General features: G+C 43.9%; 1 protein-coding gene across 1 annotated transcript; it reads left to right on the top strand.

Annotated features, from left to right (window-relative positions):
* Window positions 1-403: 403 nt before the first annotated feature.
* Window positions 404-16,092, top strand: LOC120041090 (thrombospondin-2-like; the record flags this gene model as incomplete). Its single annotated transcript, XM_038986060.1, has 12 exons — window positions 404-629; window positions 2,935-3,143; window positions 6,397-6,537; window positions 6,789-6,882; window positions 7,768-7,938; window positions 8,891-9,067; window positions 9,630-9,803; window positions 10,883-11,010; window positions 11,292-11,444; window positions 14,625-14,843; window positions 15,141-15,248; window positions 15,933-16,092. Coding segments are annotated over exons 1-12 (1,960 nt in total), but the record flags the coding sequence as incomplete, so codon positions are not given.
* Between the last annotated feature and the right edge of the window lie 269 nt (window positions 16,093-16,361).

A 16,361-nucleotide genomic window follows, 5' to 3' on the forward strand; every position in this document is an offset into this window, starting at 1 on the left:
GATGGACATGAATACCAGGCTCTGTGTCAGTGTGTTGGACATGATGACCAGAATCAGCGTCAGTGTGTTGGACATGATGACCAGAATCAGCGTTAGTGTTTTGGACATGACCAGCATCAGTGTCAGTGTGTTGGACATGATGACCAGGATCAGTGTTAGTGTTTTGGACATGATGACCAGGATCAGTGTTAGTGTGTTGGACATGATGACCAGGATCAGTGTTAGTGTGTTGGACATGATGACCAGGCTCAGTGTCAGTGTGTTGGACATGATGACCAGAATCAGTGTCAGTGTGTTGGACATGATAACCAGGATCAGTGTCAGTGTTTTGGACATGATGACCAGGCTCAGTGTCAGTGTGTTGGACATGATGACCAGGATCAGTGTCAGTGTGTTGGACATGATGACCAGGATGAAAAGGATCATTGTCAGTGTGTTGGACATGATTACCAGGATCAGTGGCAGTGTGTTGGACATGATGACCAGGATCATTGTCAGTGTGATGGACATGATTACCAGGCTCTGTGTCAGTGTGTTGGACATGATTACCAGGATCAGTGGCAGTGTGTTGGACATGATGACCAGGATCATTGTCAGTGTGATGGACATGATTACCAGGCTCTGTGTCAGTGTGTTGGACATGACCAGGCTCAGTGTCAGTGTGTTGGACATGACCAGAATCAGTGTCAGTGTGTTGGACATGACCAGAATCAGTGTCAGTGTGTTGGACATGATGACCAGAATCAGTGTCAGTGTCTTGGACATGATGACCAGGATCAGTGTCAGTGTGTTGGACATGATGACCAGAATCAGTGTCAGTGTGTTGGACATGAACAAAATCAGTGTCAGTGTGTTGGACATGATGACCAGAATCAGTGTCAGTGTGTTGGAAATGACGACCAGGATCAGTGTCAGTGTGTTGGACATGATGACTAGGATCAGTGTCAGTGTGTTGGACATGATGACCAGAATCAGTGTCAGTGTGTTGGACATGATGACCAGGATCAGTGTCAGTGTGTTGGACATGATGACCAGGATCAGATTCAGTGTGTTGGACATGATGACCAGGATCAGTGTCCGTGTGTTGGACATGATGACCAGAATCAGTGTCAGTGTGTTGGACATGATGACCAGGATCAGTGTCAGTGTGTTGGACATGATGAACAGAATCAGTGTCAGTGTGTTGGACATGAACAGAATCAGTGTCAGTGTGTTGGACATGATGACCAGAATCAGTGTCAGTGTGTTGGACATGATGACCAGGATCAGTGTCAGTGTGATGGACACAACCAGGCTCAGAGTCAGTGTGTTGGACATGACCAGGCTCAGTGTCAGTGTGTTGGACATGATGACCAGGATCAGTGTCAGTGTGTTGGACATGAACAGAATCAGTGTCAGTGTGTTGGAAATGACGACCAGGCTCTGTGTCAGTGTGTTGGACATGATGACCAGGATCAGTGTCAGTGTGATGGACATGATGACCAGGATCATTGTCAGTGTGATGGACATGAATACCAGGCTCTGTGTCAGTGTGTTGGACATGACCAGGTTCAGTGTCAGTGTGTTGGACATGAACAGAATCAGTGTCAGTGTGTTGGACATGATGACCAGGATCAGTGTCAGTGTGTTGGACTTGACCAGAATCAGTGTCAGTGTGTTGGACATGATGACCAGAATCAGCGTCAGTGTGTTGGACATGATGACCAGAATCAGCGTCAGTGTGTTGGACATGACCAGGATCAGTGTCAGTGTATTGGACATGATGACCAGGATCATTGTCAGTGTGTTGGACATGACCATAATCAGTGTTAGTGTTTTGAACATGATGACCAGGATCAGTTGTCCGTGTGTTGGACATGAACAAAATCAGTGTCAATGTGTTGGACATGAACAGAATCAGCGTTAGTGTTTTGGACATGACCAGCATCAGTGTCAGTGTGTTGGACATGATGACCAGGATCAGTGTTAGTGTTTTGGACATGATGACCAGGATCAGTGTTAGTGTGTTGGACATGATGACCAGGCTCAGTGTCAGTGTGTTGGACATGATGACCAGAATCAGTGTCAGTGTGTTGGACATAATGACCAGGATCAGTGTCAGTGTGTTGGACATGATGACCAGAATCTGTGTCAGTGTGTTGGACATGATGACCAGGATCAGTGTCAGTGTGTTGAACATTGCCAGGATCATTGTCAGTGTGCTGGACATGACCAGAATCAGTGTCAGTGTTGGACATGATCAGGCTGCTTTGGCTTCCTGCTGTAGATCAGCACTTTATCCGTGAACAGAGAACACAAAGAGAGAAGATGGAGAATTCTAGGTCCGCGTCCCAAAAGGCATCCTATTCCCTATATAGTGCACCATACGGCCCCTGGTCAAAGGTTGTGCACTACAAAGGGGATACTGTGCCAGTTGGGACATACTACGTTCCTAGACAGGCTGAGGCCCCATGTTAAAAATAAAAAGGAAGTGGATGATGAAAGAGAACAATGTGCTTCACATTGAGGACTCTACTGAGTGCCCTCCATAATCTCTGGGGTCATGAAGATTTAAGAGGCATCACGTTGTGAGCAGACAGCTCTATTAGGAGTTGTCTTCTACACCTCCTCAGATTCTGTGTGCTTTCTGATGATATAGTTCACATAGATGGAAGACTTCATTTCCTAAAGTGAAACATATGCAATCCCTCAATCTCCATGCTGTTTCTGCTCAATGACATCTGCTTTAAGGACTCATTAAGACGATCTTAACAGATAGGAAAGACTGAAAATAATTGAATTATGTGATGAAGTTCATTGTGCTTTCCTCTTCATTATGCTCTTGCATCAGCAGGGTTCATCACATGTAATGATCATCAATTCTTCATCCATTCTCCCTCTCTCTCTGTCCATCTGTACCCCCCGTCCACATCCCCGTCCCCGTCCTCCTGTCAGAAGACACCAACACGGTGGTGAGTGAGAGCACAGACATGGTGGATGTGAGTTCCTCCACCGCCATCACCACTAACTTCATTGGCCAGAAGACAGAGAATCTGGGAGCAGATATGTGTGAACGATCCTGTGAGGAACTCAGCACCATGTTTCAGGAGCTCAAAGGACTGCGGGTTGTAGTGGGGAACCTCATTGACGGCCTGCAGAAAGTGGTATGTACAGATGTCCTCTGATCATGGGGGGGGGGGGGGGGGGGGTGCTCCATACTTTCTGTCTTGTCTGCTATCAGTTTGTCTTCTCTTCTATCAGTTGGTCTTGTCTACTATCAGTTGGTCTTGTCTACTATCAGTTGGTCTTGTCTACTATCAGTTTGTCTTGTCTCCTATCAGTTTGTCTTGTTTACTTTCAGTTTGTCTTGTTTACTATCAGTTGGTCTTGTCTACTATCAGTTGGTCTTGTCTACTATCAGGTGGTCTTGTCTACTATCAGTTGGTCTTGTCTACTATCAGTTGGTCTTGTCGACTGTCAGTTGGTCTTGTCTACTGTCAGTTGGTCTTGTCTACTATCAGTTGGTCTTGTCTACTATCAGTTGGTCTTGTCTACTATCAGTTGGTCTTGTCTACTATCAGTTGGTCTTGTCTACTATCAGTTGGTCTGGTCTACTGTCAGTTGGTCTGGTCTACTATCAGTTGGTCTTGTCTACTATCAGTTGGTCTTGTCTACTATCAGTTGGTCTTGTCTACTATCAGTTGGTCTTGTCTACTATCAGTTGGTCTTGTCGACTGTCAGTTGGTCTTGTCTACTGTCAGTTGGTATTGTCTACTATCAGTTGGTCTTGTCTACTATCAGTTGGTCTGGTCTACTATCAGTTGGTCTTGTCTACTATCAGTTTGTCTTGTCTACTATCAGTTGGTCTTGTCTACTATCAGTTTGTCTTGTTTACTTTCAGTTTGTCTTGTTTACTATCAGCTTGTCTTGTCTACTATCAGTTTGTTTTGTCTACTATCAGTTTGTCTTGTTTACTATCAGTTGGTCTTGTCTACTATCAGTTGGTCTTGTCTACTATCAGTTTGTCTTGTCTACTATCAGTTTGTCTTGTCTACTATCAGTTTGTCTTGTTTACTATCAGCTTGTCTTGTTTACTATCAGCTTGTCTTGTTTACTATCAGCTTGTCTTGTCTACTATCAGTTTGTTTTGTCTACTATCAGTTTGTCTTGTTTACTATCAGTTGGTCTTGTATACTATCAGTTGATCTTGTTGACTATCAGTCTGTCTTGTTTACTATCAGCTTGTCTTTTTTACTATCAGTTTGTCTTGTCTACTATCAGTTTGTCTTGTCTACTATCAATTTGTCTTGTCTACTATCAGGTGGTCTTGTCTACTATCAGGTGGTCTTGTCTACTATCAGTTGGTCTTGTCTACTATCAGGTGGTCTTGTCTACTATCAGTTGGTCTTGTTTACTATCAGTTTGTCTTGTTTACTATCAGTTTGTCTTGTCTACTATCAGTTTGTCTTGTTTACTATCAGTTTGTCTTGTTTACTATCAGTTTGTCTTGTCTACTATCAGTTTGTCTTGTTGACTATCAGTTTGTCTTGTTTAAGATCAGTTTGCCTTGTCTACTATCAGTTGGTCTTGTCAACTATCAGTTTGTCTTGTCAACTATCAGTTTGTCTTGTCTACTATCAGTTTGTCTTGTCTACTATCAGTTTGTCTTGTCTACTATCAGTTTGTCTTGTCTACTATCAGTTTGTCTTGTCTACTATCAGTTGGTCTGGTCTACTATCAGTTGGTCTGGTCTACTATCAGTTGGTCTGGTCTACTATCAGTTGGTCTGGTCTACTATCAGTTTGTCTTGTCTACTATCAGTTTGTCTTGTCTACTATCAGTTTGTCTTGTCTACTATCAGTTTGTCTTGTCTACTATCAGTTTGTCTTGTCTACTATCAGTTTGTCTTGTCTACTATCAGTTTGTCTTGTCTACTATCAGTTTGTCTTGTCTACAACCAGTTTTCTATGGAACTGTGTTTGTGAACAAATTAGTGCACTCCATGAACTAATGTTACCAGTTACCTTGATTCTTTAAAATAATGTTTATGGAATGATAGACTAGGTGTAACCGAGAAGATTAGGGAACATTTTGGAGTCGGTATAAATATTGAAGTCTTCTTTGGGGGTTAACATGAGAGACTTTCTAGAGAGCTGCTGGTAAAGCAAACCAAAGACCCTGTTGAAGTCATGAAGCAAGGCGTGGTAGAACTACTAAAGCAGTGGAGCTAACTATGTGGTCAGAGTCAGAGTGTGAATCAATGAGGCTGGTTTTATGGCACGTAACATGTGGATATAGGAAGTGTTCCCAACTTCCCTTGGCTGTGATTGGCTTCAGCTAGCGGCTCCTCTCAAGCCTGATATCTGGCTGTGTTTAAACAGACCATGTGCTTCATTCTCTTTCCTCTGTGTGTGTGTGTGTGTGTGTGTGTGTGTGTGTGTGTGTGTGTGTGTGTGTGCGTGCGTGCGTGCGTGCGTGCGTGTTCGACTGCTCACTGTGAACAGCTACGGTCCCCAAGGCTCTTCCAGACCAAGTGGTGTCTCATAACACTGAAATGGAGCTACACTACCCTCTGTGGTATCACACACACAATCTCACACACAAACACATAATCACACACACACACACACACACACACACACACACACACACACACACACACACACACACACACACACACACACACACACACACACACACACACACACACACACACACACACACTTAACGTAATGAAGTGACCTCACGTGTTGCCCTCCTTGAAGCAGTAAGATTGTCAGGAGCAACATGTACTGTAGCTCCCTATAGCTTCCTCCCAGATGGAGGGAGGTATGAAGTTATTCTATATGTCTGTCTGTTGGGGTCTCCTCAGACAAAGAAAACAGGCTAGCTCCATGCATCTTCCTTTCATATGGATAGAGTTATGCATCCTATGCGCTTTTATTGTCATTTTTTTTGCTTTAAGAAAGCTTTTTGACTGTAGGCTATGTCTTTCTGGCTGTCGTATCCTCAGACAGGCTTTTACTGTGGAGCAGGGGTGTCAAACTCATTTTGCCCCGGGGCCGCATTCGGTCTTCAATGAGGTCCAGAGGGTTTTACTGAAAATGTGTTGTATCTCCTCACTGTCAACATTTTTACTCAAACCAACCCTGCTGTAGAGTCTAGACTATGTGTGTCTGTCTGTGTCTGTATCCTCTCTCCTCAGGCTGAGTAAAAACCAGTGATGAACTATGTCTGTTGGTCTGTGTCTCTGTCTGTCTGTCTGTCTGTCTGTCTGTCTGTCTGTCTGTCTGTCTGTCTGTCTGTCTGTCTGTCTGTCTGTCTGTCTGTCTGTCTGTCTGTCTGTCTGTCTGTCTGTCTGTCTGTGTGTGTGTGTGTGTGTCTGACTATGTCTGTGTGTCTGTCTCCTCTCTCCAGACCGAGGAGAACACAGTGATGAAGGACACTCTGGGAAAGATAAAGAACTCCAAGGAGAAACACATGTGCTGGCAGGATGGACGGATGTTTGAAGATAAGGAGGACTGGGTGGTGGACAGCTGCACCACGTGTACCTGCCAGGTAGGAGACATACAAACCTCCTTCAATGGAGAGACATGACAGACACAGAATGTCTTAGGGTGGATATGTTTTTGATTGATTGATAGATTTGTTTGGTTAATTGGTTGGTTGGTTGATTAATTGATCCCAAATGAATCAGTCATAAACCTTTGAGAAGTGCCCAGATCCTGAGGTTTTACAAGACACTAGTTCATTCATAGGTCACCTATAGCAACTAATGTCCCCAAAAAATGTTTTTTGGCACATGACAGGACTCAAAGATCGTGTGTCACCAAATCACCTGTCCTCCTGTAGCCTGTGCTAGCCCCTCCTTCCTCGACGGAGAGTGTTGCCCTGTGTGTCTGCGTAAGTAGCCACTCATTCTATAAACCGTTATATCATTAAACCCTTGCAACAGACTAATCCTGACCCATAACCATTGAACAGAAGGAAAAGTAGCAGAATGTGCCTTTAATAACTGTTTCCATAAGCTTTACAGGAGTAATCGCAATTAGGAAACGTACTGAAGCGAAAAAGAGACTCCTGAGCCCTGTAAAAACAATGGCATCACATTGACCAATAAACAATTGCTTACCTTGCTTAATTTCACACCTAGGTGAAGATTAACAATTACTATAACACGTATTCTCTCGCAAACACACTTCGCTTCATTTCACATCTGGCTGAAGTCCTTTCTAGAGCCAAGGCCTCTGATGCCAGATCTGAGTACCAGAGAAACAACGTTTCCATGCATATTACGTTTGAATAATCAAGCCGTGTTATTGTTGTACAGCTGGTTGGTCTGTAAAGGGACGACCACATTTTATTGTTCTACATGAAAATAGCAGCACTACAGGCTGCCATACTCTGAAGTGCTGAAGTGGTCTCTGTGAACCATGACGTCATATAAAACCCAAGCATCAAAACAGACTGCTCTCCAGAGCTTTGTTTCTCTGCATCTTTTGAAGCGTTCCTAGTTCCAACAATGACACAGAGCAACTGTAGATGAGATGGTGTGTGGGGAAACAAGCTATAATGCAATGAGTTGACTTCATCGTAGAAATATAGCTCTGCGCGTTTATTTTGTTTCAGTTTTGGTACATTTTATTTACATTTAATTGAAATAATGTAATTTTTTATGAGAGCTGATGTTGTAAAACAATATAGACATTCATCTAGATAACAGGGTTTTCACTTTTCAGAGGCAGAACATGATGATTTGTCATTAATAACCCCTTGAGTTTCCCCCAGCCATGGACAGTGAGGACGGCTGGTCCCCCTGGTCAGAGTGGACAGAGTGTACTGTCACCTGTGGGACAGGTACTCAACAGAGAGGACGCTCATGTGATGCCACCAGTAACCCCTGCTCTGGACCATCCATCCAGACCAGGAAATGCAGCCTGGGAAAATGTGACAGCCGAGGTGAGTCAACGTGTCTGCTACCGTCTCCTTTGTGTCAACCTACCTTGATCTCTATTGGTTAGACTGATTCAACTCTAAAGGTTATTGCGATTTTAAAGACACTTTATATAAAGTTTGATTTAATATGATTTGATTAGACCAACTAAGGACCTTTGGGTGAACATGATGGTACCTCTCTCCCATCTCATACCATTACCACTGAGAAAGTTAGAGTAGATTTAGCCAAAACAACAGACAACCACATCATAAATGTAGTATTTTCCTGCAACTGCCAAGTGAGAGTGTGTGTGTTTCTGTGTGCACGTGAGTGTGTGTGTGTGTGTTTTTGCATGTGAGGGTGTGTGCGAGTGCGAGTGTATGTTTGTTAAAGGATCAAGAGAGGGGATGATGTCGTTAGAAGCAGCTGTGTAATGATGGACCAGGGGACAAAGTGACTGAATAGACATATAGTGTACTGCTCTGCTAGGCTGGAGATGGCTGGACAGGGACCTCATCCCACTCGGACTCAAAATACTTCTCTCACTCTCTCTCTGTCTGTCTCTGTCTCTGTCTATCTCTGTCTGCTGTGGGAAATAGGTGACCTAGTACATGGCTGTAGAGGGTGTGTCCATTATGTTAGCCCTAAAGGACTCACTAGTACCCACCAAACAATGTCACCCATAGTGATCTACATATTAGTGGTTTATTATACTGCATCCAAATTACCCAGAAATGGGTAATAAAGACCTTTTAAATCTGAAAATATAATATATGCCATTTAGCAGAAGCTTCTATCCAAAGCCACTTGCAGTCCTACATGCATACTGTACATGTTTTACGTATGGGTGATCCCCTGGATCAAACACACTATTCTGGCGTTACAAGCGGCATGTTCTACTGCACTTAAAAGGACCACCATATTACATGTATGTATTTTCCTATACACTGCTTTGACTGACCTGTGTGTATTCAGTTCGTCAGGATGGTAGGTGGAGCCTGTGGTCTCCATGGTCATCATGTTCGGTGACCTGTGGCGAGGGTCAGATCACCAGGATACGCCACTGCAACGCCCCCACACCACAACTGGGGGGCAAAGACTGTGATGGCCAGGGGAGAGTGACACAGCGCTGTGAGGCCAAGCCCTGTCCCAGTGAGTATGGTGGCCTAAGAGGAACAACACAGACAGACAGGCACATTGTCCATACCAGACCTGGGTTCAACATTTTAGCTGTGCACTGATTGAGCTTGCCTCTTTCTTTAGAAAGAGAACTACTTTGAACACGGGAGTTTGATCTGATTAATAACCACTAACCTGGATTTAAAAACAGGCCGAATGAGACGTTTTATAGCTCGTTCCACTCATATAGGATGGGGCACCATTCACATGCTAAACATTCTGTCTGTCTTTTGTAAAACGTCAAGCTCAAATCAACTCGGGATGTGAGCTACTGTGGTTATAGCTTCCAGACCGCAACAGGGCTGAGAATCGAATGACCCCTAGGTGATGTGTAAAGTGGTTTGTGTGTGACTGTAGGTCTTCAACTAATACTGTAATTCACTTTCTTACGGTAAAAGAGACTTGATAAGGCAGTAATGTAAAGTAGTAAAACCTCCCCATGGACTCTTGAAAACTAGCCCCCAATGTGATCTAAAAGAGATCCTAACAAACAGTGTGATGGTCCACTAACTGTTTATTTGTTGTCCATGTGCAGTTGACGGTGGTTGGGGACCGTGGTCGCCATGGGCGATCTGCTCGGCAACCTGTGGGGGTGGAGTTAAGGGTCGGACCCGTGTCTGTAACAGCCCCGAACCCCAGTACGGAGGCCAGAAGTGCCCCGGGGAGACCAACGACAGTAACGCCTGCAACAAACAGGACTGCCCTATCGGTGAGTGAGTGTGTACGTGTGTGTGTGTGTGTGTGTGTGTGTGTGTGTGTGTGTGTGTGTGTGTGTGTGTGTGTGTGTGTGTGTGTGTGTGTGTGTGTGTGTGTGTGTGTGTGTGTGTGTGTGTGTGTGTGTGGACTGTGTGTTTGTGTGCGTGCGTATGTGTCGCACCCAGCACCTCCACCCTCATCCCTTTCCCTCTGTAACTTTGAGCTATTTCAGTTCATTCTAGCATTCCTGTTTAGTTATTATACCTCATTTCAACATTCCTGTGATAGGTGCTCTTAGAATGGCTTCCAGGCTAATTTATTCACATATTTGTGCTGATAACAAAGTTTGGGAGGATGTGTTTGGCCTATTATGAGAAGGAAGACATTAGCTAATGCTAACATTGCTCTGAAAGCACTGAAACCTGCTAACTTAGAGAGTAATGAAGGGAGCAACCTGAAGTGAGCAACTTGAGCAACCTGGAGAAGCTAAATGTCACTATCGAAATATCAATACACACAATACAAATGTCCAGACGTAGCTGCATTAGGCATGTCCTGGTTCTCTTCATTATCATAACCGGTCGCCATGTTTCTTTCACATGGCTGTTTTAGTTATAGCTCTTTTATATATCTGCTAACCATGCTAATCCCTGTCAGACGGCTGTCTGCTAACCATGCTAATCCCTGTCAAACGGCTGTCTGCTAACCATGCTAACACCTGTCAGATGCCTGTCTGCTAACCATGCTAATCCCTGTCAGATGCATGTCTGTTAACCATGCTAATCCCTGTCAGATGCATGTCTGCTAACCATGCTAATCCCTGTCAGATGGCTGTCTGTCTAACCCATGCTAATACCTGTCAGACGGCTGTCTGTCTAACCCATGCTAATCCCTGTCAAATGGCTGTCTGTCTAACCCATGCTAATCCCTGTCAGATGGCTGTCTGTCTAACCCATGCTAATCCCTGTCAGACGGCTGTCTGTCTCACCCATGTTTTATTGTTCCCTGTCAGACAGCTGTCTGTCTAACCATGTTTTATTGTTTCCTGTCAGATGGCTGTCTGTCTAACCATGTTTTATTGTTCCCTGTCAGACGGCTGTCTGTCTAACCCATGCTTTGGGGGAGTGGACTGTAACAGCGGCTCTGACGGATCCTGGGAGTGTGGACCCTGCCCCCTTGGTTTCCGTGGCAACGGCACCCACTGTGACGATGTCAACGAGGTAATTTAGGGTTAAAGAAGGTTACACAAGTTAGATACTTTAACTAATGTTTAACCCTAACCTTAACCTTAGCTCTAATCATAGCCCTAAATGAATGTAGATCACCAGGCTATGCCTAACCCTAACCATTAGTTTATCCTGAACTCATTCATAGTCTTGACCTGTTACCCTTTTATAATCTGAGCCTATTTCTGATCCTCTTCCTCCTCAGTGTGACATGGGCTCTGCTTTCTGACTGACGAACTGAATTAATTGATTTGATATGTTTTTCCCCTTCTCAGTGTGACATTGTGTCAGATGTCTGCTTTAAAGCAGGTGGAGCATTGCGTTGCGTCAACACAGACCCAGGGTTCCACTGTCTGGCCTGCCCACCCCGCTACAAGGGAACACAGCCCTTCGGTGTGGGGGTGGAGGCTGCCAGCAAAAACAAACAGGTACGTCTGTGCCACTCTACATCGGTTTTAGATCTAGTGTATTCTTTAGGCAGCGTATTAGTGGAGGTTGTATGAGGCCTGGTTTACAGTATTAGTAGAGGTGGTAGGTGGTAGGAGGCTTGGTTTACAGTATTAGTAGAGGTGGTAGGTGGGATGAGGCTTGGTTTACAGTATTAGTAGAGGTGGTAGGTGGGATGAGGCTTGGTTTACAGTATTAGCAGAGGTGGTAGGAGGCTTGGTTTACAGTATTAGTAGAGGTGGTAGGTGGGATGAGGCTTGGTTTACAGTATTAGCAGAGGTGGTAGGTGGGATGAGGCTTGGTTTACAGTATTAGTAGAGGTGGTAGGTGGGATGAGGCTTGGTTTACAGTATTAGCAGAGGTGGTAGGAGGCTTGGTTTACAGTATTAGTAGAGGTGGTAGGTGGGATGAGGCTTGGTTTACAGTATTAGCAGAGGTGGTAGGTGCTTTGAGGCTTGGTTTACAGTATTAGTAGAGGTGGTAGGTGGTAGGAGGCTTGGTTTACAGTATTAGCAGAGGTGGTAGGAGGCTTGGTTTACAGTATTAGTAGAGGTGGTAGGTGGGATGAGGCTTGGTTTACAGTATTAGTAGAGGTGGTAGGTGGGATGAGGCTTGGTTTACAGTATTAGTAGAGGCGGTAGGTGGGATGAGGCTTGGTTTACAGTATTAGTAGAGGTGGTAGGTGGGATGAGGCTTGGTTTACAGTATTAGCAGAGGTGGTAGGTGGGATGAGGCTTGGTTTACAGTATTAGTAGAGGTGGTAGGAGGCTTGGTTTACAGTATTAGCAGAGGTGGTAGGTGGGATGAGGCTTGGTTTACAGTATTAGCAGAGGTGGTAGTTGGTATGAGGCTTGGTTTACAGTATTAGTAGAGGTGGTAGGTGGTAGGAGGCTTGGTTTACAGTATTAGTAGAGGTGGTAGGTGGGATGAGGCTTGGTTTACAGTATTAGTAGAGGTGGGATGAGGCTTGGTTTACAGTATTAGTAGAGGTGGTAGGTGGTAGGAGGCTTGGTTTACAGTATTAGTAGAGGTGGTAGGAGGCTTGGTTTACAGTATTAGTAGAGGTGGTAGGTGGGATGAGGCTTGGTTTACAGTATTAGCAGAGGTGGTAGGTGGGATGATGCTTGGTTTACAGTATTAGTAGAGGTGGTAGGTGGTAGAAGGCTTGGTTTACAGTATTAGCAGAGGTGGTAGGAGGCTTGGTTTACAGTATTAGTAGAGGTGGTAGGTGGGATGAGGCTTGGTTTACAGTATTAGTAGAGGTGGTAGGTGGGATGAGGCTTGGTTTACAGTATTAGTAGAGGTGGTAGGTGGTAGGAGGCTTGGTTTACAGTATTAGTAGAGGTGGTAGGAGGCTTGGTTTACAGTATTAGTAGAGGTGGTAGGTGGTAGGAGGCTTGGTTTACAGTATTAGTAGAGGTGGTAGGTGGGATGAGGCTTGGTTTACAGTATTAGTAGAGGTGGTAGGTGGTAGGAGGCTTGGTTTACAGTATTAGTAGAGGTGGTATGAGGCTTGGTTTACAGTATTAGTAGAGGTGGTAGGAGGCTTGGTTTACAGTATTAGCAGAGGTGGTAGGTGGGATGAGGCTTGGTTTACAGTATTAGTAGAGGTGGTAGGTGGGATGAGGCTTGGTTTACAGTATTAGCAGAGGTGGTAGGTGCTTTGAGGCTTGGTTTACAGTATTAGCAGAGGTGGTAGGGGGCTTGGTTTACAGTATTAGTAGAGGTGGTAGGTGGTAGGAGGCTTGGTTTACAGTATTAGTAGAGGTGGTAGGTGGGATGAGGCTTGGTTTGCAGTATTAGTAGAGGTGGTAGGTGCTTTGAGGCTTGGTTTACAGTATTAGTAGAGGTGGTAGGTGGGATGAGGCTTGGTTTACAGTATTAGCAGAGGTGGTAGGAGGCTTGGTTTACAGTATTAGTAGAGGTGGTAGGTGGGATGAGGCTTGGTTTACAGTATTAGTAGAGGTGGTAGGTGGTAGGAGGCTTGGTTTACAGTATTAGTAGAGGTGGTAGGTGGGATGAGGCTTGGTTTACAGTATTAGCAGAGGTGGTAGGAGGCTTGGTTTACAGTATTATCAGAGGTGGTAGGTGGGATGAGGCTTGGTTTACAGTATTAGTAGAGGTGGTAGGTGGGATGAGGCTTGGTTTACAGTATTAGTAGAGGTGGTAGGTGGGATGAGGCTTGGTTTACAGTATTAGTAGAGGTGCTAGGTGGTAGGAGGCTTGGTTTACAGTATTAGCAGAGGTGGTAGGTGGTATGAGGCTTGGGTTACAGTATTTTTTATTTTATTTTTATTTCACCTTTATTTAACCAGGTAGGCCAGTTGAGAACAAGTTCTCATTTACAACTGCGACCTGGCCAAGATAAAGCAGTTAGTTGCTATGAGAGCTATAAAGTGTGTGGAACTTTACAATGTAATGTGTATGTGTATTTGATGGTGTATATGTTAGCACTCAGTTTCTACTCTAACCACAAATATCTGATGTTTTAATGATGCTTTGTTAGGTCATTAACTAATGGCACCACATCTGTTGTGGTATACATACATTGTTTCTCCTTTAAAACTGTGATAACTGTTGGGAAGTTGAATCATGTCGTTACATAGCTCATTTTCCAATAGACCTGGGTTCAAATAATATTTGAAATCATTTAAAATACTATCAGGGCTTGATTGAGCTTACCTGGCACAATGGAACCAATAGAATAGTCACACAACTACAAACCCTGTCCATCTTGCACTCCAGACAGGCAAAAATATACACTCAAAAGTATTTGAATGATCTCAAATAGTATTTGAACCCAGATCTGCTCTGCCCTAATGTTGCATAACATACCTAGTAAATCACTACTTTGTCACTGGCCTTTAAAAACTGAGCCTGCTCTGATCCGAGGCTAACATCGTACGAATTGATTTGAGGGAAGGGGAAAGGGAATTGACATCTGAGAACACACTTCACGATGAGATCGAGACCTGATTTACTACTGCACTTTTACCATGCTCTTCCTTAGGAAATGAAAATATGTCAAATTAGACCAAACAAAATGGTTTATTTCAGCAATAAGGTCAGAGGGGGTGTGGTATATGGCCAATATACCCCGGCTGAAGTGTCTTCTTATGCTGTTCTCTTTCTTTCTCTCTATCCCATCTCTATCTCTCTAGGTTTGCGAGCCAGAGAACCCCTGCAAAGACAAGACCCACAACTGTCACCGTTCAGCTGAGTGTATCTACCTTAGCCACTTCAGTGACCCCATGTATAAGTGTGAGTGTAGGATAGGCTATGCCGGGGATGGTTTCATCTGTGGAGAGGACTCTGACCTAGACGGATGGCCCAATCAGAACCTGGTGTGTGGCGCCAACGCCACCTATCATTGCAGGAAGGTAACGGACCCTAACATTATGTTTCCTGGGCCACATTAAGCCTAGTCCATAGTCCTTGATTAAACCTAGACCTTCCTGGACTAGTCCTGGAATAAAAATTAGTTTCAATTGAGATTTTCCATTGAACATGCACTTTAGTCTAGGACTAGGCTTAATCTAGGTCCAGGAAACTTTTCTCCTCAATACCAGACCTGCAGATTTTCCAAATTGTTCCAATCTTACAGTATGTCACTCGTTGATAGTTCTTCCTGTGGCTATTTCTAAAACTGTTTCCATTTCTTTATCAATCTTTAACAGGATAACTGCCCCAACCTACCTAACTCTGGACAAGAGGACTTTGACAAAGACGGCCAGGGAGATGCTTGCGACAAGGATGATGACAATGATGCAATTGTGGATGAGAGAGTAGGAGAACTTTTTTAAAGGCCCTGTGAAGTCCAAAACGTTATTGTCCTTTGTTTTTATATATATATTTCCACACTATGAGGTTGGAATAATAGTGTGAAATTCTGAAAATGATGATAATGCCCTTTTAGTGTAAGAGCTGTTTGAAAAGACTACCTGAAATTTCAACTTGTTTTGCATGGGTGGAGGTTTGACCTGCCTTGCGATATAAGCTAATACACCAATAACAAAGATAGTTTCAAACCTAGCTACTTATGCCTCCCATTAGGCTCCTCCAATTAGGCCTCTCACTCAGACCACTCCCAGACACTCCTAGCAAAAGTATTGCTTGAGAAATTGCTCTTTGCTAAGAAGCTATTTTTGTTCATTTTCAACCATTTTAATTGAAAACAATCACAGTTAGGTACTTGATTGTTACCCAGAAATGATTTAATATTGAGATAAAAATGGCTGTGTTGGACCTTTAAGGCAAATGTATTAAATAGATGAAAAGATATTCAGTAACTCTTGGTAGGACAATAGAAGTTTGTTTCAAAGGTCAATGTTTTATTGTTAAAACCAACGCATTTTGGCAAATGCCTTCATCAGGGTATTTAGATGAATTCAATAGGAAATCAAATGCCCTCTTCAACCAACGGACACTTTAATAATTCCCATTTTGATGCTCTCTCTCTCTCTCCTTAGGACAACTGTCCTCTCCTGTATAACCCCAGACAGTTTGACTTTGATAAAGATGATGTGGGTGACCGTTGTGATAACTGCCCCTACGAACACAACCCTGCCCAGATTGACACTGACCACAACGGCGAAGGAGATGCCTGTGCTGTCGACATTGATGGAGATGGTACTAGTTATTTCTGACCAAATTACTAAAGAATATGCAACACTGTTATATTATAGTCAGGGGACAGGCTCCTTCAACTCTTAACTTTTATATGCCTCTAATGTATTATTTAAAGGGATCGTTTATCTCCTTCCCCAGAGTCAGATGAACTCGTCGACACCATTTTTATGTCTGCGTGCGGTTTGCAGGAAGTTGCTAACTAGCGCTAGTGCAATTGCTAACTAGTGTTAGCGCAATGGCTGGACGTCTATTGGTATCTGCTAGCATTC

This window comes from Salvelinus namaycush, unplaced genomic scaffold, assembly GCF_016432855.1.
Source record: "Salvelinus namaycush isolate Seneca unplaced genomic scaffold, SaNama_1.0 Scaffold4037, whole genome shotgun sequence".
Classification (NCBI taxonomy): Eukaryota; Metazoa; Chordata; class Actinopteri; order Salmoniformes; family Salmonidae; genus Salvelinus; species Salvelinus namaycush.